The 21299-nt window shown below is 45.9% G+C and overlaps 1 protein-coding gene across 5 annotated transcripts in view; it reads left to right on the top strand.

Annotated features, from left to right (window-relative positions):
- smg (sterile alpha motif domain containing protein 4 smaug) overlaps positions 1–21299 on the top strand; it is a 137270-nt gene that overhangs the window by 97025 nt on the left and 18946 nt on the right. For 4 of the 5 annotated variants that reach the window (XM_065436670.2, XM_065436671.2, XM_065436667.2 and 1 more), the window contains 7 exons: positions 3442–3824; positions 6828–6982; positions 10873–11177; positions 13029–13168; positions 14142–14319; positions 17981–18090; positions 20986–21072. In XM_065436670.2, the coding sequence (XP_065292742.1) occupies positions 3492–3824; positions 6828–6982; positions 10873–11177; positions 13029–13168; positions 14142–14319; positions 17981–18090; positions 20986–21072 (1308 nt within the window). In that variant the 5' untranslated portion in view covers positions 3442–3491. The remainder of the gene's footprint in view (positions 1–3441; positions 3825–6827; positions 6983–10872; positions 11178–13028; positions 13169–14141; positions 14320–17980; positions 18091–20985; positions 21073–21299) is intronic. The other variant, XM_065436668.2, reaches the window with a different exon arrangement.

Here is a 21299-nt window from a genome sequence, read left to right as displayed (position 1 = left end):
CTTTCTTTCTCTGTTTGGTGGTTTTATGAGCACCGTCATCATGCCTAGCTTACTGCTATATGTAACGTCAGCAAACGTCACTGTGTCATGATGTCGCGATGGTGCCGATGACACCAGGTGCGTCATTTTCAAAGCGCCTTCAGTGTCAATTAGCATATCATAACGCGTTTCCCGACCTTCATACGTACGAAGTATCATTTCGCCTACGAGAAGCGTGCGATATTATACAACTTCAAAAATATATCGACGACCTTTGAAAGATTCGTCAAAGGGTGGCGCGTTTGCAGCGATATAATGCGTCGATAACTTTTACTGCGGTAGCAAGTGTATGGACATTACAAGCGGATTTCAGCCGTCGGAGTCGCCGTGATGTCCTGTATAAAGTCCAACACTCTTAAAATGGTTGCACCCTTTGGGGTGTATATTTGTCCCACAACAATAATCGTCATCTGCCTTGCTTGCGTTTCCTTTCCTGAAAACTCGGCGCTCGCTACTTTCCTGTCGAGAATGCTGCGTCACACTGATAAGGCGCATGCCGTTCGTGACTGGAAAGTACCGGGCTCGCAGCGTTAAAGAAAGGAAACGCGGGCAGCACGGATGACGATTATTGTTGTGGGACAAGATACACCCCAAAGCGTGTAAAATTTTTCTAAGAGTGAAGTGCGGTAACATCGTGGCCGCGCGCCATATGCGGCTGATGCGAGTGAAAGCCTGCGAGGGTGAACCGCGAATGGTGGCTTGATTTCGCGCGTGCAAAGGAGGAAGGCGGGGAGGAATCGCGCACGAGGCATCGCGGGAGGGAGGGGGGCGTTCTATTTCGGCGGCTGTTAGGCCGCGTGGGCCCTATCTTAAACGATCCGCGATGAGTACAGAGTCTGGGTGCGCCGGGAGCTGATAGCTTCGTGTGCGCTGTGCTCACCCCGCTTCGCGTTGAAGCGAGAGGCAGCACTAACGTCAGTTCGCTCGCTGCTGCTGCCGCTCTTCTTCACGCCATTGTTTCGCCAGCGAGGGTCCGCGGTCACCGAGTGAGATGTCTGTGACACCCTGCTTGCTAATTTAGTTAGTAAGCGAATGTTTGCAAGTGCACACGACCGATAAAACAACTATCCCTAACGGGCTAATTTGGACCGATCGGTACATGTCTGAAGAGAACGGGTAACAGGTCAGACAACTAGACGTGACTGAGGCAGACGAAGCGCTTCGTCTGTCTCAGTCACGTCGCGTTGTTTGCGCTATTACTCATTTACTATCCCAACTTCCTGTAGCTGTTGCACTTTGCTGTAGCAATCGATGCTTATCCTTTCGGGGGAAACTGCGACTTCTTTTTTCTTTTTTTTGTGCGAGCAAGCTGCTTACGATTTTGCGACCTTGTTCTTCACATAGTAACTTCAGTCAAGAGCTGTTTAGGAATATGAAAAGATCAAGGGTAATGTGCACCAAATATGGCTGTAGGGTTGGCTTCCTTCTATTACTCAGGCGCACGGGGGTGCAGCATTATGCACAAGGAAAGAAGTGCCTTGTGTTCGTTATATTCATCGTCTCTGCATGCACGCTTAGCCGCAGCGCGTGTGGTCGGCGTGTGATCTGGGAAGAAACGGCGCTGCTGTTCCGCGTTGCACCACTTGGCAACCTAGCTATGTGAGAAAGCCTACTTAACAGAATACCGCGAATGCCACAGCTTGGCGTAGTTGTGGCATTTTTTAAATGCTGGAAATAGCACAAGAAAAAAAAATTGATGCAGAAGAAATGCATTCATAAGGTTATTGTTTATTATGTTTCTGGTTTATGATTATTAAAAAGCTTCTTGATGTTCCCTTGGTTTGAATTTTAACCCCTTGGGGCCACAGGGGTGCAATGATGTGTGCGTAGCGCTGTACATCATTTCTTACGAGGGAAAAAAAAACTTTGCAATGCTAATTCCTTCCCTTCTTTTTTTAAGAGGCCCTATTTATTCCAATTCTTTTCTGCCTCAGTATTGTAGCGAATCTCTATATCTGAATGCAATTGATCGGGTGTGAATGCAAGACCACACACTATTCTTTTTTCTCTCAGTTGTAGCTGTCCTAGTGCTTCACTTCATTTCTGTAGCCATTATCCTGAGCTTTGTCTTAAAGACAGCTGATATATAGCAGACAGACATACAGAGAGACGGACGGACGGACGGACGGACGGACAGACAGACACTCTTATATCGCGACCTGAAGCAGCGTACCGAAACCACAGTTAAACGCTTCGGGAATGATAAAAGGCGACGCAGGCGAGTGTGTTACAGCGGGTTGTCACATGATATTTGTTCATACTAGTTATCATTCCAGCTTGGCACCTGTTTGCCGACGTAGTTGCTGCGATTTCTCCATCCTGACGAAGTCAGTGCTGCAGCGCCACATAACATCGAAGATGTGCGGAGAAGTTACCTTGCGGTTTAGGGTTGACTTTTTTCATAGCTTACGCGTCCGGTGGTCGAGCGCGATACACAGGCGAAATGATCACCCTGCACACGTTTTTAGGTCGGGGAACGGGGAAAAAAAGAAAAAAGTTTAAACTTGTGCACGTATGATGGTGATACTTCTTTGAAATGGAATGGCAAACCGCCTGACAAAGAGTGCCTACTGGATGTCCTGTTCTCTTAATACTTCCTGGTGCAACTCGTGTAATCGAGGGTGTCACGTTGAGGAAGCGAGTAAACATTATGGACTCTTTGGACACCACACGAACTCATTTCTCTCAATATCGATGCCCCTAATTATTTCGGCACTTGAACAGCTGCCGAACTACACAGAATCGGTCTAGCTTTTCTATTTTTTACTGTATTGCATTTATTCACTGGGTTGGTCTGTTGCTCTTCCTTCTGTGCCCGTGTTGGGGGTATGCAGATACGGTTAATTATTTCATCTTCTGACCAATCGATCTAAAACGAGGGATGATGGTGGATCATGAGACCCGCATGATACCCGTGACACAAAGTTTGTAACTTAGGGTGGCAGGTTGGGCCAGTTGGTATACCATTATGTTGCTAGGCAATTTGCCCGAAGCGGCTCTGAAAGCTATCGCTGTAAGGGGAAGCATGATGGTGACGATGCCTACAACAGACAGCGCATAATTTTACACAAGAACCTCACTTAACAGCTTCGCTGTAACAGGGGACATCGAATGATGATGATAGACGTGGCACAAAATTTGTACAAAGTGACTCTCAATGCTGTCTCATTCTAAGGGGACGCGCACTATGACGATGGTACTCGATGCACAGAATTCAACTTGAGCAACCCGCCTAAGAGCTATCACTGGAGAGGAATAAACCGGGGTAGAGGCATCATCATGTGACCTTTGTACTTGTCTGCAGGACCGGGCGGGTCAACCCTGCCTAAGAGCTATTGCTGGAGAGAAATAAACCGGGGCAGGGGAGTCATCACGTGACCTTTGTACTTTTCTCGTCTGCAGGACCGGGCGGGGCGGCCCCGGCGGGCGCCGCGGTGGCGGGCGGCGGCGGCATGAAGTCGAGCCTGGTCTTCCGGGACCAGGTGGCGGCCATGGGCTCGTGGTTCGAGCTGTGGAACCCGTGCGAGCAGACGGTGGGCCTGTACTCGCTGCTGCGCCGGCTGGGCCCGACCCAGGCGCGCTTCCTGGCGCTGGTGCTTGACCGGTCGCTGGCCGACTGTGCCGAGCTGCGCCAACGTGAGCGGCACGCGAACGACCCGGCCTACATCGAGCGGCTTGCGCATGAGCCGCGCGACCAGGCTCTGGGCCAACTGCTCGGCCTGCTGCCCTTGCTCGCACCGGGAAACCAGGCAGCCAAGGCGGCCTACCTCAGCCTCATACCGCAGGTGCGTCTACAGTGCCCGGTGCCGGTGGTGCGGCCCAAAATGTTTTTTGAGGTGGGGGTGTGGGAGGGTAGGGGCACGTTCTTGACAGGGGAGGGTGAAGAAGGAAAGGGAAAGCTGGGCAAGCCGTATACTAATCCAAATTTCAGGGGAAGAGAGGCACGTGCCCGATGCATGGCCGACCGTGCGCCATATCGTGGCGGGTGCAAAGGTGGGTGAGCTGAGATGGCTGGTTGTTTCATGTGCGCTGTCTCCCCCCCCCCCCCTAGTTTTGGAGGTCACGTTAGCTCCCTTCATCACGCCGGCGTTGAGACAGCGAGGGTTCAGGTTGCCGGGTGGATTTCAGGGTGAGCAGAGGCGCAAACGTAAGCGCCTGGAGTGGTGACGCCACCTGGTGGTGCAGAGCTGAACCAGACAAACACAGGTATTATTGCAGTTACCAAGTGTATCCTACTTTGCTCCTGGTATAAATTTCCGGCATTGGTGTAATCTTGAACAGCTCTGTGTTGGTTTGGTTGAGCTCCGTGCCACCATATGATATCGCTACTATGGCCACTGGCATTTATGTCTCCACTCATCTGGCAGTCTACCCAAACTGCCTGCATCGGCCGGAATGCCGGACACTACAAAACTGTAAGCCGCAGAGAATGCTTGCAATGCAACAAGAAAATAGTGGCTGCCTTCTTGGAAGCCACTGCATCTACGAGGCACACCTGATCCACCATCTTGGTTATGTCTGACGTGGGGACAAGCGTGGTTGCAGTTTTTGCATGTTGAATGCATGGCAATGTGGATTACAGATGTGAGGCGGGCACATGATGGCATTGAAAAAAATAACTGGAGATTGGCTAGGTTATTCAATGCATAGAGGAAAGATGATAGGGCGTCTGTTGTGGATGTTGAGGTAGGATATCAGTGTATCATGTAGAATATCAGTATATTGAGGTAGGGATCAGTGGATATTCAGGTAGGAATCTAAACCCTTCACTGCCCATGATGAGCTAACTCATCATCACAACGATTGTCTTCTGGCACCCGATGACGTGGTAACTCGTCGTGAACTTTCCGTAACTTTTTCGCATGTGTATGTGTGCAGTTTCTAGTAATTTAGTGAAATAAATAGTACACAATGACTTTTGCTGTTTTTTTATCAACAAGACCAGTAAAAAGACACTAAGCATTCCTGGTACCTTACTTCTGGAAAAAAAAAAAAATGGTGTGAATTATGTAGGCCTAAACAGGCCTAAAAACATTCTGCGCTTCTACGTAAAATGTTTTTCAAAATTTGTCATGGCAGTTAAGGGACTGAATGAGCAATAAATAGAAACATTAAATTCGTCGAGTCTGGTGATTATCTTAATCAAAAAATTTCATTTTTGTTCTTTTTATGCAAGAATATGTGCTAATGGAAAATAGAATAGAAAAAATAGAAAGAAGAAAGAAAGAAATAGAAAGAAAAAATAGAAAGAAATAGAAAGAATATGTACTAATGGAAAAAATGAAGAGCAACTTTCCCTTTGTTGAATTTTGTGCCAAAATTGAAGCACCAGCATGGCATTGCAACATCACAAATTTCTAAATGTTTCCTTATACTTCGGTTGTTTAAGTGCAGAGAAAGTGCTTGAGATCCCGTGTACTCTGCCAGTAATATTTTAGACCCCTGATTATGTAACATATTACTTTTTATTACTTATCAATATGCCAATTAAGGAGTTGTAGAGAATTGTGCCACCTATTCATGCTGCAGAAAGCGTTCCATTTCATCACCCGTTGGTGCTGACAGACTTGTCTGATCTGACTGTGATGCAAAAAAAAAGAAGTTTAATGCAAACCTTTTATTGCACCAAAGGCACTCGCATTTTGTCAGCTGTTTAATCCAAGCTCGAAAATTTAGTGTCACGGCTCCTTTAGTGATTGTGGTGAATAAGGTTGCGTAGTTATCGCACGGGTGTACAGGGTTGTCCCAATATGAAAGGGAACACTGGATTTGTGTTAAGGGGAAGCTTTAGCTCGAGCCCAACTCCGATGCGGCCTATTCAAATACATGTATAACGCAAAAACATTTTTCTGAGATAACTCCCAGACCGATTTTAATGAAATTTGTTGCATTTGAGAGAGAAAGCTAAATTCTAGTCAATGTTGGAAGCGGAATTTCGATTTAGGACCTGAATATTCTTAAGAGGTTTTCAAAAATGCAAAAGTTTGAAAAAAGTAGAAGCCACGAAGTTTACAAATTAATAGCTCTGCATCAAGAACAGATATTGCAGTTCTGTGAAGGGCACCCATTATATCATTAAAAGCAGACAAATTCAGTGTCATATTATATCTTATGTGACTTTGTTACCTTGTGTACAAGGGTTCTGCAAAAGCTGTATTTTCATATTACTAAATTTTTTTGAGATTCATGTGTAGCATATCAATTTTGTCCACATTAGATGTACTATTACATGTAATTCACAGAATTGTGATATCATTTTTCGTTGCTCTTACAATGTTGTAAACTTGATAAGTTTCATTTCCTGAAAATTTTGTTTTTTTTACCAATCTTTAAATATAAAATTGACGACCTGAATAAAAAATTTGGAACCAATAGTCACTAGATTTTAAGTTTTTCTTTTATATGCTGCAAACCTCACCATATTTGATGCAGTGGTTGCCAAGAAAAACGAATTCTCCTTTTACATGGATCTAGATGGCAGACCCAAACTAAAGCTTCCTTTTAAGAGCTGGTAGCTTTCCTTGTGCGTGCTTTGTAATGAGAAAAAGTTCCACGAGCAGGATTCTTCAACAGGAGAACAACATAACAAACAGCAATGGGTGATGGTCTGAGTTGCCTGTCTCCAGGAATTGTGGTTCGAACATAGACGAGGTGTTCCCCCTTTCGTATTGGACGAAAGTCTGTACATCCGGCCCATTTGAACGTTCCTTTTATTCATTTTATTCACTGCAGCTGTGGGAGTGTCTTTTCCATAATGTCTCGCGTTCGACCGGTATGCTTGTGCTCAGGTGCTGGCTCACGCCTTGGACTGCCGACCTCTGGTGGAGGGTGCCCGCCAGCTGCTGTCCTACTCGCTCATCCACCCGGCCATCAACTCTCGGGACGACCGCCGCCTTCTCACCCTCTGGCTCAGGCACCTCGAGGAGCGCATCTCCTCCTCCAGGTAGCGACCCACGAATCACCCGTTCGCACTCTCGTCCTTAGAGGGTGTCTGCAGCGAAAGAAAGAACAAGATATTTAGACAACGTTATCATTGAAATATTGCCAAATAACGTAAAAATTCACCTTGAGGTAATGTGGGTGTCTTCAAAATGTTAGCGTGCACTTTTTAAAAACGTTATATCGAATTGGTTTGTTCTTAGACACCCCTGGCGGACCGGTGAAGCACCATTGGAGAGTGCATAGCGTTGATTGCGCAGCAGTTGCTGGCGGGTTGAATGGGAAACTTCCTGTTCTTCCTCATGTCTGCTCTGAGCACGCCATCACTGTGCTTTCTTCAAGCAGAACTAACCTGGCATTTCAATCTGGTTATTCTTATAGATTTTTTTTCAAAGGCTTAAGCCTTGTAAACCATCAGAAAGAAAAGTACCACCAAGCGTCTGAGTGCTCTCGATAATTTACTCTAATACTTGATACTAGAATCGGCTTCGGTTTAGGTGACCAGAAGGTGGAAGCACCGTGAGGCCACGAAACACTGACTTGGTGGATTCCAGCAAGGCTGCCACACGCAAGCGTTGCCAGTAGAAACATGGGCAGCACTCTTGTTCGTTTAGTTGTTATTGCAGTTATGTGGATGCTCTAGGCACATTCACACCAATGCTGACTTGCTGTCCCATTGGGGGTGCACGTGCGGCTTGTGCATGGAGAGGTTAGAGGGGGTCCTGAGATGGGGAGTGCAGGTCCTGATGTAACGACGACAAAGTGACGTCGATGCACCATCATTGCTACGCTCGACCACCTCGAAGGCGAAGCCATTGCAGCGCCCTGCCTTCTGCTGTTGGCATGAGCGTCAAGCTAGGTTTATCTAATATTTCACTGGGCACTGAATATTTAGGTATGAACTGTGTTGTTATGCTCGTCTCATTGCCACGTGTCAGCAAACTTTGCTCTGTGTCATGGTGCTGCGATCATGTCGATGATGCCAAGTCTGGCATTTTGAGACCGACTTTGGTGTCGAATTAACATTCCTCACAGCGTTTCCCCGATCTTCGTACTTGCCGAGTGTCACGAGCTCTTGTGCGCTGCGTGCGTGGTCAATTTTCTAGAATTTCGAAAATACGTGTCAGTGCTCCTTTAAATCTCTTTAACCTCTGTCAAGAAAAGGACCAACTATAGTCTTTGCAACACAAGTTGTAGTTTGGAAAGCATGAAACCCACATTGCATGTTTTAGTGTGCCGTTTGCAGAAAGCCTTTCTCTACAGGAATAAAAACCCGGCAGTGCAACATTTCCAGTTCAACATACGACGCGCAACACCGCTCGGCGAAAAGATAGATTGTGATCCACGCTTTCTCGTAGAACACATATCGGACCGGGTGGCCATTTGCGTTCCTGAAGCAAGGTGGCGATTTGCTTTTGCCGATAACAAACGGTCACCTGTCCATATGCATATAGAGCAAAATTGAGAGCCGCCTGCTCATTTTTCGTCCCTGGCATGTACTACCCTTCAGATTCAATCGATTGTTTGACAGTGTCTGCCAAAACAGTGCCATTTCAATTTTTTTGGCATTAAATTATTTTTGACATTGTGATAAGTTATCGTGTCACTTTCCAGAGAAGCCCACTTTCAAGTGTGCGGTGTGGAGCAGCGTTCGATATATCGAATGCGGCGGTGAACAGGAGTTCGATGTACGCGTGGTACATCGCTATACCTTTGCATGGGATTTTCAAGGGCATGTTACAATTGTTTGATGCAGACAATAATTCAGTATATCCGACTTTGATATATCCGGGATCGACTGCATGGCCATGTCACATGTGCATACCATGTGACCTTCCCCTCAGTCAGTGCATGCCTCTTCTCTCACCGATTGCACACATTATTGTGCATGCCCAACCAAGAAGGCGAACACTCAGTGGTGGCTGATTAGCTACTGCACAGTAAATCTTGGACAATTGGTTGCAGTGTTTAAAGAGAAATTCGTCAGAAACAACAAGCCTGTATCCACGAACAGTGTATGGAGCTGGGGCTGTAGATTTTGACGTGTTTTTTTTTTACCGGCCTGGGTTGCCACGTGACATAATGTGGGTATGAAATTATATGTAAGCACGGAGGTTCCTTTCATGCATATGCTGCAATAGAAACTTAACGAAATGTATTGTCCATGAGCCATCTCTCATAGTTGCATGGTTCAGTTCCTAAATTCACATCCCTGAGTGCATTTTCGTTGATTGTCTTTGTCCCAGAGCATGTCAAAACTGGATGACAGGCATCCACTACAGGCGCAGGAAGGGAGTATGAGTACTGGACGTTCTCTTTATGTGGTTGATCGCAGGTGCGAGTGGTGGCTTGCGTAAGGGATCTCATCGGCCTGGAGTTTCTGGAGAGATACTACCACCACTTGCCAAAGATTGTGGTGAAGGGAGCATATATGTGGGGAGATGGGAGCATGCATGTCCCAGCAAAGGATCCGAGGGAAGAGAAAGAGGAGTTACGGGGCAGGGGGGGCAAGGAAGAATGAGCATATGACCATGTGCCTGCAATCAGTGGACAGTGAAGCTAATGCGTGGAAGCCTGTTTAGTATATGAATGTGCTCATAAATTCGCATCATTTTTTATACAGTCACTGGCCGATAAGTTTGACACCAATAATCCGGACATGCTTGGTATTTCGTTGGACAGATTCGCGGCACTGCCAATGACCCCTAGACTTAATTTTTAAGGACGACCGATATTTCAGACAGCCGCCAGCTCTACATTAGATTATCCAGACTCCGTCCGTGGCTGTAGCACACTCCGACTCTGCAGCCATTATCTCCTCTGGCAAGCTCGACGAGAGATAAAGTATGGCCTCAGAGATAGGAGGCACCAAGTATGGCCTCAGCCCTTGCCTTGGTCACAGCACTGTGCCTCAGAAATTTAACTGCAAATGCTGATCTTGGAGGCTTTGCCTGAATTGTGAGGTTGCATCAACATCGCGATCACCACATCCATTCCCGCACGACCATGCATGGCCTGCTCTTGTTTGTTGAATTTGCCTTCCGAACAGGTTCCACCTTTCTGTGCTTGTTTGTTTAGTATGTGTTGCAGACAGCACTTTGCTGGCTTGAAGAAGTCTTTCTCGTGAAGTTATCGACAGTCCACGTCAAATGGCACCAATAGTGCCCTCATAGTCCAACTCCAAATGAGTCTTGAGTTGCAGTCCGAATGAGCCTGACTCCGCAACTGTAGCGCCTGAACTACCGCCTACCACAACGAGCTCAAATGCGGACATCATTGATGACCTGCTAGGCTGCGGTGTGCCTATTTCTGCCAACATTACATTTGAAGACTTTGCAGGCATCAACAGCATGGTGTTGTGTGGCAAACTGAACAATCGTGAAAAAAATTGAGCAAGTTCTCCCACTGTTAAACAGCGACTCTAACTCGAATGATGATGATGATGATATGCTGTGTGCTCCGGAGCCTTCATATGCGGATCTGACTCGAGCATTTGCAGCCCTTGCATCGGCGTATAGAAAAAACACAAGACTGCCAGAAATACAGGTGGACTTGGTTGCCCATAAGCAGAAGTGCATGCAGCAATGAATCAACCACTTCTTCCTTGCACAGAGGCCTTAAAATGTAAATAAAATAATCTTTTTACATATATTCGTTTTTTTCCAGACATTTGATGGTTCAGACTTATTTACGTTCCCCGTGGAGTCTGAATTATCGGTCGTCAACTGTACTTCCACTTTCTACTGTTCTTGCCCTTTGTCAGTGGCTTACACTTAGCCACAAACCCGCTTATCCCAGTATTGGCTACTCAGTAGCAGGCGTGTTGATAAGAAATGAATAGAACTGCGCGAAAAGAAGCCTCACGAAGTCTGGTGCGCCTTGTCTCCCTCACAGGTACCAAGAACACGGAGGCGGTGGTGCCGAGTCCCTCAACGGCACGGCTGGCCTGGATGATGGAGGAGGCAGCCTGGCCTCTGGGCGGCCTCCGACCGGCGGTCTCGACTCTTGGGCAGCCGTCGACGGCCTTGGCTCTCTCAACGGCCACAACCACCATCACCATCACCACCACTACGGGGGCGGTGACCTGAATGGATTCGGGCTGGCACCGCTGGGCACTGCGGGCGGCTCCTTGCCTCCTGGTCTTGACTCCAGTCACATGGCACTGCACCCGAGCAACCTGTCCACTTATGCGCCTGCTGGTCAGTGGCTCTGCTTGGTGGATTACTCACTCAACCACTCACTAGATTGATCAATTGATGGATCAGTCAACCAATCAGTCTGTCTGTCCGTCCATCCATCTGTTCATCCATCTATATATCTACCAGTCAATCACCCTATAATTGCACAGTTAAATCTTGATATAATTAACTTCAGTATAGAGAAATTCTCAAAATTTGTATTGCCGATGTGAAGATATTGTCGACAAGCCATGAAGCTGTATCTTTCATCACCAACTCTCACATTCAACAAAACAATATTTTTTTTCTTATTCAAATTGGCTTTTTCCATTTGTCCGATAATTTGGAAACTTTTTCGGTCCCTTTAATGTAAGAAAAATTCGTTGGCGACTGTACTTATTTGCAAAAAAGACCAAATTTCAATATAACTCAACTTCGATGTAATAAGGCTAATTGCAAATTTTACTGACTTCGTTACATCAAAGTTTAACTATGTATCTAACATTCAGTGATTTATCTGTCTTTATCAGTTTTTATATTTATTTATCTACACATCTATCTACAGTGCTGACCGATTTTGGAAAAGGAAGGTCTGTAAAAAAAATAATAATAATTCGTCAGTCTTGACAAACAAATTTTGGCAGTAAAAGCGGTTTTGGACATTCTTTTACAACTGCAGTTTCGCTGAAAATTTCTTTAAAGAACTTTGCTATATCTTGGGCTTCATTTAAGTGCGGTAGAACCTTATTCATACATTTTCGAAAAAAAAAAGGCGAATATACCTATAACCGGGGAAACAAGCGATCTGAAGTCACAAAAAAATTAGAAAGACTCAACTGTAATTGACATTTACGTAAGGTGAAGCTCTGCGCAAATCGTTGACACACGAGGCACCGCCACGCACCGTGCTGGTGGAGCTTGAGCGACCCAGCATGCACGTTGTCATTTCCCTGTTGCGTTGTTTTAAGCCGGCGATGGGAAACTGAACTGAAATTGAGCTGGTGGGGCGACACTGGGATCCTATGTTACCAGAGCGAAACATGACGCTTACTTTTCACGCTGCCTGTAGCAGAGAATGGTGATGCATCTGAGTTATCGACCATTAAAAGCTTGCAGTATGCTTTCAATGGCACTATGCCCCACCCGCCGTGAAACAGATGGGCGAAGGTGCTTATCGCAATAGGGTTGGTGGCAATAGATGTGAATGCAAACTCTGGTTCATGTGTATGGCTGCCAGTCTTGTCTGTGTGCATGTCAAGGGTGGTTCCTTGCTTGCCAAGCTCCACCCGAACCATCTAGGCCTAACCAGCACTGTCCCATCGGCGGTCAGCGACCTAAATTGCAGTTTGGTAGCGAGTCGACAAAGCTTCTCACAGCACAGTTTGTTGCCAGTTGGAGAAAGAAATTTTATTTTATCTGTGCCACGTTGGACTGGGCATGAGTCGTTGAGTCCACGACTTGTCGGCCACCAGTTGTATATGAAGGCAAACTGGCTGCACTCTCAATGCACGGCCTTCAAGATTGGGAGGTGGAATTTGAGACTGCAGGGTGAGATTCAGACACAGCTCATTGCAATTTTGTGTTTTGTCTTCAATTTTAACCTGCTTGCCATATTATAGCACATTACAAAAAAATAAAATAAAGATAAAAGCATGCATCAGAACGAAGTAAATGCGGGGATTGTGCAGGCCCACAAAATCATCTCTCTATCCATGCATCTCTCTATCCTGCATCTATATGTCAGTCAATCAATCAATCAATCTTCCGGCTATCCGCACTTACCTGTCTAGTCAACCGGATGCTCAGATGTAGGTTCAGTGTGACCATTTGGCTCTTTGATTTAGCCAATGATCCCCTATCCTTGTGCTGCAGGCCAGTCGCTCTCCCAGCCAATGCTCAAGCGCAGCAGCAGCCTGACACCACCATGCTCCACCACGTCCCTGCACCAGCAGCTGCCGCAGGCACAGCAGGGCTTTGGGCCAGGGCGACTGCTCGGATCTCACACCACCTCGGTGAGTTTGGACTGCGTGAGAAGCCTAGCTTGAGGTAGTCTACGGAGGAACTCCCGTGTGAGATTTTTCATTTGAAATGCGAGTGGAAGTGTCACGAAAAGCTCGCAAAAGTCGTAGTTTTTGATACTGAAACTGAAAGACATGAATTTAATGAGGTTTTGCTTGGTAAGGATGTTGAACTCGGCATCACATTGAATACGGCAGTGTGAAAAAATATGCAAGAATCGTCGAAGGTTATCGCCAAAGCACGCCAAGGTTCTGATTACTTGGTGGCCTTGGTCACCTCTCGCTGCGATCAAGCTTGTCACCGTTTGGCTAAAGCAGCTTTCACTGCTGTTCACTGACCAATAGGCTGCTCCGTATGGAGCCATCTTCTCTGTAGATTATGTTAATGAACATGCCAGCCCAGAACACCGGCATAATGCATGCCACTTAGGTGTGTTCTTTCCGCCCTCGCCGAATGCAGCTGTGCTTCCACAGCAGTGGCAACGACATCATCACTGAAGCAGCCAGCCAATCAGAGCCGTGCTTTACACTTGCCCTCCTTTTTACCGCACAACCACTACAGCCTCAAAGCATGTTCCCCTCGGCAAAGAAATCTTCGCTTTAATATTATACCCAGTAAAGATGCGTCACTTGCACTCAGCTGTAGTAGTTGTGATGGTCAGGTTCCTCTTGACATTTGATGCAGATGTTGTTTACGAAGTGTGAACTTGGGTGAATTGGTAATTGTTAAGCGCTGGCCGTGTTGTACTTGTTTCTTTGGCTCTGTCCTGCTCGTTGATGTTGGCGCTAATGTTGTATACGGAGCATGAATAGTCTCATTCACTCGATCGGCGGGGCATAACAAAGCAACCTTGCAAGTATGGGTGGAGTTTATGGGGGGGGCGACATAGTGAAATGCAAGTCAGTATTGCATTTGTATTTGCTGGCCCATGGCCACAGTACTAACTTTTGCTCCTGCTTTTTGCAGGTGGACTGGCGGTGCGGCCCGCCCCCTGGCCCTCCACACGAAGCAGAAACCATCGGCCCACCCCTGTCCCCCCAGAGCAGCGGGGCATCCTCGGGTTCCGAGGGTCACGGAACTGAGGACCTGGGCCAGCTAGGTTTCAACCTCGATGGCTCTGGCATGAAGGGCAAGTGCCTTTGCGGTACTTGACAACCTTGCCACCTCTCTTTGTCTCACTGGTGCATGCGCCTGTCTGAGCGTTTTCGTGTTTGTAGCGTGCGTCGTCTTTTGCATGCTTTGTTTGTGCCACGAAGTCTCGTTTTGCAACGCGTCCTGTGGATGCGCTGCTTGCTCTGAGCAGCTTGGTGCTAACTTTGGCCAAGGCTGGTGTGAACACAGCCAAAAATGTGAACCAAGTGTTTAGAAAAAAAAAAAGGGGGCAGTTCACAGGTTCGTCATTGTAATTTGCACATTAGGTGGACAGGCGATATAGCTGGTGTTGTAAGCACATTTACATGCCAAGGCATACTGTCAAAACACGTTACAGGTCACGTCTACATTCATGAAGCTCTATATCATTTTGAAGGTGTTTGCAATATGCGTGGCAACTTGGGCGCCTTTGCTAAAGCTAGCTTCTCCATTATAAGGGGACTTGTAGGGAAGCCCACTTCTGTATGGGTGGTAGCCATTATTGCAAGTAATAAAGGCCTATTAGTGCATGCCAAACCTTTGCTCTCTTTATTCTGAAACTTGCCTAGTACATTGTGCAGTAGGGGTGTCAGATACTTGTTCAACATGCGCAATGAGTTCATATATAATGTCTTGTGTTGTAGCGTTGGGGTTACAAACTGCATGCTGAGCTGAACGCTGGTGGTGAAGCTGAACGGTGGGGGTGATTGCCGAGTCCTTTAGTGGTATGGCAATTTAAGTGTACCGAAAAGATGGCATTGGAAGTTAATGCACATAAGGTAGTGTGGAGGGTAGCTTGAAGGTTGTAAGAAGCACAATCGATTAAAGGATAATCCAAGCTTGGGCAGTTAGTTAGCTGCTACCTCAAAACATTGATTGGTCCGCAAGGTTCTCGGTGCATCTTGAACACCTCCCAATTCAGACGTGCCCTTTGGCGAATGTAAACGTCTTGGGCTCCTCGGGTAAGAGGGCAGAGAGAAAAGACGCCTACAGTGGTACTTGGAGGGCACTCATAACTCATTATATGCTGCTGTCTACTTTGTCTAGCTGCTGTCTACAGACTGAGGCCTTGCGAAATGACACTACCAACCTGGTCATAATCGTGGCTTTGAGTACACATCTGTCTGTCTGTGCAATCCGGCGTAGTTCTGTTTTGGTCTGTGTTTTGTTAGGGTCTCGCTAACAGAAACAGAAATGTCTGGTCTTTTGAGAGATTCACCTAAGTTGACTGTATAAGTGCAAATCTTGGGCATATATTGAAAGCAACCCTGAAGGTTTCAGGAAGTGTGCCATTGCAGGTAGAAATGCGTAAAAGATCATTAAGGAAGTTAAAAGGCAGCATTGTGGAAGGGCACACAGAAGTTTTTAAAGGCAGTTACACATAACCTAAGTTTCCATTCAGGATAATAGTGCAAATTTTCTGGATAAGTCTTTGGAAAAACTGAAGTAGCAACTACCTTTAAGAACGCGTTTCCATCCAACACATTCTTCCTAAAGCAGCCTGATAAGTGGGCCTTTACAACTAAAGTAAGCAAAATATTGTTCGCATTCCACCTTGTTTCTGTTCCTTCATGTTCTACAATTTTTGATGTAAAACAGTGCTTTGTAAACTGAAATGTGGTGGAACTTGGCAAGTATGAATACAGTGGAAAGGAAATTGAAGTGCTTGTTGCTGCTTAGCACCACATTGTGACTTACTAAGTTGCAGATTTTTAAAAAGGTTTGTTCGTTTTTATGCTTTGATGGTATGGCAAATTAGTTTCTGCTGAAATCCACAAGGTGGAGCAAGTTTTCGTGAAACAGGAGTATTGTCATCCACCTGAGCAGCAAGAAGGTACAAAGGTAACCCCATTGGAAAGGATTTCCAATAAAGCTTTGTGGTATTTTTGGGTGATGACAATTTTTCTTGTTCAGGAAGTTGGTGTTACATTCACTGCTCGGGAGGAAGCTTTAGCTCGGGGGCTCCCATTTTAATACATGGGAAAGGAGAAATAGTCTTTCTCGGCAACCACTGCACCAAATTTAATGAGGTTTGTTGTATTAATAAAAAAAATTTAAATCTAGTAACTGTATAAAGGAGATTTTCGATCTAGGTTGTAAACCTTTTAAAATAAACATCATTGTGAGGGTAACAAATTTTCAGGAAACGAAGCTATCAAGTTTACAACTCCATAACTAAGCAATGAAAAGTGATCTCATCATTCTGTAAATTGCTTCTTATAGTAAATCTAAAGCAGGCAAAATTGATGTGGTTATACATGGCTCTTTAATACAATGCAAATATGTGAGCAGGGCTGTTGCTAACAATGTAACCATTGTAAACATTGTACCAAATTCACATAAAATATGAATGGGTAAATAAAATTTGTCCGTGTTGAGTGTTCTAACGGACGCTGTTCACAGAACTGTGATATCTTTTCTTGGGGCACAGTGAATGATTTGTAAAATTTGTGCTTCTATATTTTTCAGACATGCCAATTTTTTGCAGTTTTAGTAGAAAATTCAGACTTCTTAAATCAAAGTTCCGTTTCCAGCAGTCACTGGAATTTTACCTTTTCTCTGAAGTGCAGCAATTTTTCTTATCTGTCCAGGGGTTATCTTGGAAAAGCATTCCTGTGTTTACGTGTGTTTGAATAGATGGCATCAGACTTAGGACTGAGCTTACGGTTCCTCTTAAACCTACTGCAAAGAAATTTTGGGTCATGTGAAAAGTCTTTTTCCAGGTAGTGCACGTATAAAGAAGCCTCTATGCAAAATTTTGCATAAAATATGAAGGACGCCTTAAGATAAGCTAGCAGAAATAGGCATTTTAATAACGAAACTGGGCGAAAAGGATTTTTAAGAATGAAACAGTGCCTTGAAAAATGATAGAACACCTTGAACATTGAGAACCAGCGTGACGGTCCAGCACGATTTTGCAAGTTTGTCTAGTGCCTAAGGCGCACCAAAAATCTTGGATGGCATGGTCTGCATTCACTTCACATCTGCTAACCACCAGGTGCCTGTGTCTTCTGCTTAGGCACTCTACAAAGGCTGGATCATGAGAAAATAGACACCTGCCACGGTGACGTAGTGGCTATAGAGTTGGAACTGCTAAGCTCGAGGTAGCCACATGGCAGTTGCATTTCGATGGGGGCAAAAGGCAATAATGCCCATGTTCTGTGCATTGGGATGCATGTTAAAAGAAACCCAGGTGGTCCAAAATGATCTGGGGTCCCACCACTGCGGCGTGCCTCAGCTTGCCTCACGATCACCTATTGGCTGTGGCACGTAAAACTCCAGAATTTAAATGTAAACTAACAAAATCTACAATTACTAGACCAGCAACTTCGCATCCGGATCACTCGAGTAGTATGTGTGCTGCACATTTGTAACCGATTTAGCCAGATTGAAATTTGGTCCAAATTAATCCGGATGCCCCCGCTTTGGCGTGCCTTATGATCACCTAATGGTTCTGGCACGTAAAACCCCAGAATTTAATTGTAAGTTAAGAAAATCGACAATTACTAGACCGGCAGCTTCGCATCGAGATTACTCGAGTAGTATGTGTGCTGCACACTTGTAACCGATTTAGCCAGATCGAAATTTCGTTTCAGTTGGCCCTTAAATGTGCGCACGGTTTGCAAGCGCCACGGTAGCTTCATAGCTCTGCTGGTGCGTGTGCTTGTTTGCAGATGTGCCCAGCTGGCTCAAGAGCCTCCGATTGCACAAGTATGCCTACCTGTTCGCCAGCATGAGCTACGAGGAGATGATGAACCTCACGGAGGAGAAACTGGAGGCCCAGGTGCAGGAGATGTCTTATTTTGTTCTTTTTTTTTGTCCAGCTGCACCCTTTTGCTTCGCACTTGAATAGTATGGACAGCCTCTCTTCCTTAAACCTATGTGGCAAGACCATTTTCCATGTTATTAAGCCACCTCTAACATATCAAAACTACTGACTCAGTGGTAACCTAAGAATTCAGTACGAGCTTCTGCCCACGAAATCACGGCGTGCCTGCCTTTGCACTCGATGAAATGTCCAGAGGGATGCTGATTTTGAAAGAATTTCGGCCCTGCCCCGTGTTTCTGCAATGAGTGAACATAATTTGCTGGAGCATCTATTCTCTTTTAAGATTGACAGTGGTGTACTTGCCATATCAGTCTGAGGTTGTCGCTGTCTGTAGTACAGTAGAACCTTGTTGATACGATCCCGTTTCGCACGATTTCCCAGTGCCAATGTTCGCGATGGTGAGCACACACACACAAAAAAAGAAGCAATCCAAGACAATTATGCTTCTTTTTTACCAGTTATGTGGTCCCAGAAAACTCAACCTTCCGACAGGAACAGTCAGTATGTCGCTAAACGGCGATCGTACGATACGTTTCCTGGCTGCTATACCCTGTGTAAATAAGGAAAGGCGCGAGGCGTGCGATTAAGGACAGCAGCTGCCCGCCGCAGCAGCTTCCTCACAGTGCTGGCCCGTTCATGTCGCGTAAGAACGCTCGCAGGTGCTTGTTTACCTTTCCCCACCAGCAGATCTCCTCGCGGGTAGTCGCTTGTTGCATTCACAGCTGAGGCCACCAACCCCATTGCTATAAGTACCTTCACCTATATATTCCACAGCACATGTGGTGTAGTGCCATTGGAAGCGTACTGCATGCTCTTAAAACACGAAAACCCAAACGTGCTGCCGTTCCCTGTTGCAGGCAGCGCAAAATGAGTGTCATGTTTCGCTCTGGCGGCGTCGCGTTCCGGCGTTGCCCACCAGCTGGACTTCATTTCGGTTTCCCGTCTCGTCTTAAAACACTACGCAGTAGAAATGCAAAAAAGTGCGTCTCAAGTCGCACGAGCCTCCCCAGCTCGACGTGCGTCGACATCTCATGCCGCAACGGTTCTCGCCGAGTGGGCACGTCAAAACTTCCTGCCATAACGCCCTGCCCAAAAAATCTGCTGGTCCAGGCCGAATTTGAGGAGCGCAAACGTAAGCTTGGCAAAGCCGCAAAAACGACAATGCGAGTCTTGGCTCACTTGGGGCGCCAACAGCTTGGTGTGCATCGACGTCTCGTGCTGTAGCAATTCACAAAGTGCTTCATAATAACATAGATGTCAACTACAGTTTAGTCTGCCAAATGTTTTAGTGACTTCTGGTCGTACGTTCTCCTGGTTAGCACAGTTCTTGGCCCCTTTTTTCCCAATGCATATCGGCAAGGTTCTACTGTATTATAATGACTTAGCAGTTAGGTGTGTAGCCAGTACTATATTGGAATCCAGGGCAAAAAACGAAGTTATTGGTTCATTTTCTTATCTTATACTATCTTTCATTTTCTTATGTTATTCGATTACGCTTTGAATTTCGCATACATAGTGCACTTAAGTGATTCTAGCCATTTGTGAAGCTTCGCGTGTGCGTCCGAAAAGTGTGAGAGGCACAGCAATGAAATGAAAGTTGGGGGTGCGTTGTACTGGTACTTTCCATGTCTGCTGATCCACAGTGAAAATGAGTACAAACCTGTCGTCCACGGCCTCTTGGAGGCCATATGCCGTCATGGTTATTTCTTGACTTTGCCGACAGGTGGTACAGCCATCCCGAAAGTTTCTCTCATTAGGCCTGGAAGCATTTGAAATGACAAGCGATCTCTAAAAAATCCGTAAGGTTGTTCCTAATACCCTTTCGTGTAAGTGGCCAGAGATTAAGCGATGGCCACTGCACAGTCATTTGCTACAAATGAACTGAATTCTACAAAAGCCACGCCAAATTCAGTTCGAAGCGGGCGGCCAGGACCGCCGTCATATTTTTACATAAACCATGCGAATGCAGTAAGGTTAAAACTGAGAATTAGCGAGTGTATGCTGAACGCTTTAAATTGTTTAGGGCTTTGTGCATGTACACTTCTGTGCCCCTAATCTGCTATGTTTGCTGTTACGCTGAACTAAAACTAAGCACAGCTCGGACCTATATTTTAGAGGTAATCTGCGGTGAGTGTAATTATGGCCGAGCGAAGATGGCTCACAGTGTCGTCACACTGTGGGGACGCTAGCAGCTGCGGCGACGGAGTGGATGCGAAAGCTTCGTGGGCATTGCTCCCTACTGCTGATGTAAAGAGATTGTTGACACCACATGAAATGGCATCTGTGGTCGCTGAATCTCAAATTCAGCAAAATGGTTTCCTACATCCTTATTGAAGTTCATTTTTTTCTGATTGCACAATAATTAGGAAAATGTTACAGCTCTTTTCATGAAAGAAAATCCCGTCGGCAACTGCACTTATAATATAAAGAAGTATTTTAAGAAAAATATATAAAAGGTCTTATTTCAGCTTCACGAAATTTCGACATAACGAATGAGGGGTCGATTTTACTGTAGTCTCATCATCTGCCACCAGGCGTTGCAGTAAATGCCTGCACATGACCGCTGCATGCTTGGCTAAAATCAATTCTTCCTCCACTCAGCTGCTCGGGCATAGCGAGCTTGCACGAGCAGATCAAGGAGCAGAAAATGTTCTATTAAAATCGTCTAGCTTTAGTGGGAGTGGTACTACTTGGCATGTTTACGAGCTCTCTACTCATTTGGCAGATAACGGGATGTGGGTTTGTTCTGTGTAATTTTTTTTTTATTGTTGATGGTGTTTGCTGTTTTTTCTTGAGCTCATCACACGTTTCCTCTGTTTCATGCATTCCGGATGCTGTTTTCTTTCGAAGAGTGTGACTAAAGGAGCACGTCACAAGATTGTGCTTAGCATTCGGAAGCTGAAAGAGCGCCCGGCCACGTTGCGTCAGCTGGAGAAGGTGAGGTCTTGATCCAGAGCTTTGCGAGGACCTTGTGAAGTAGTGTTGGGACAGGGGCTGGTCCCAGCTGATGCGATCCGTACAAGCCGTGTTATTGAGGAAATTGAAGCGAAGCGGCAGTTTTTGTCTTTATTCTTTTTTTTTGGAGGACAAGGTCTTCGTAGGAGTCTTCAGATCGATGTGGGATTCGTGGTACATGGGTATCTGGCTGCCAATTTCTGACCACT

This window comes from Dermacentor albipictus, chromosome 7 (assembly GCF_038994185.2).
Source record: "Dermacentor albipictus isolate Rhodes 1998 colony chromosome 7, USDA_Dalb.pri_finalv2, whole genome shotgun sequence".
In the NCBI taxonomy this organism is placed as follows: Eukaryota; Metazoa; Arthropoda; class Arachnida; order Ixodida; family Ixodidae; genus Dermacentor; species Dermacentor albipictus.
This window is presented reverse-complemented; position numbering and strand designations above follow the sequence as displayed.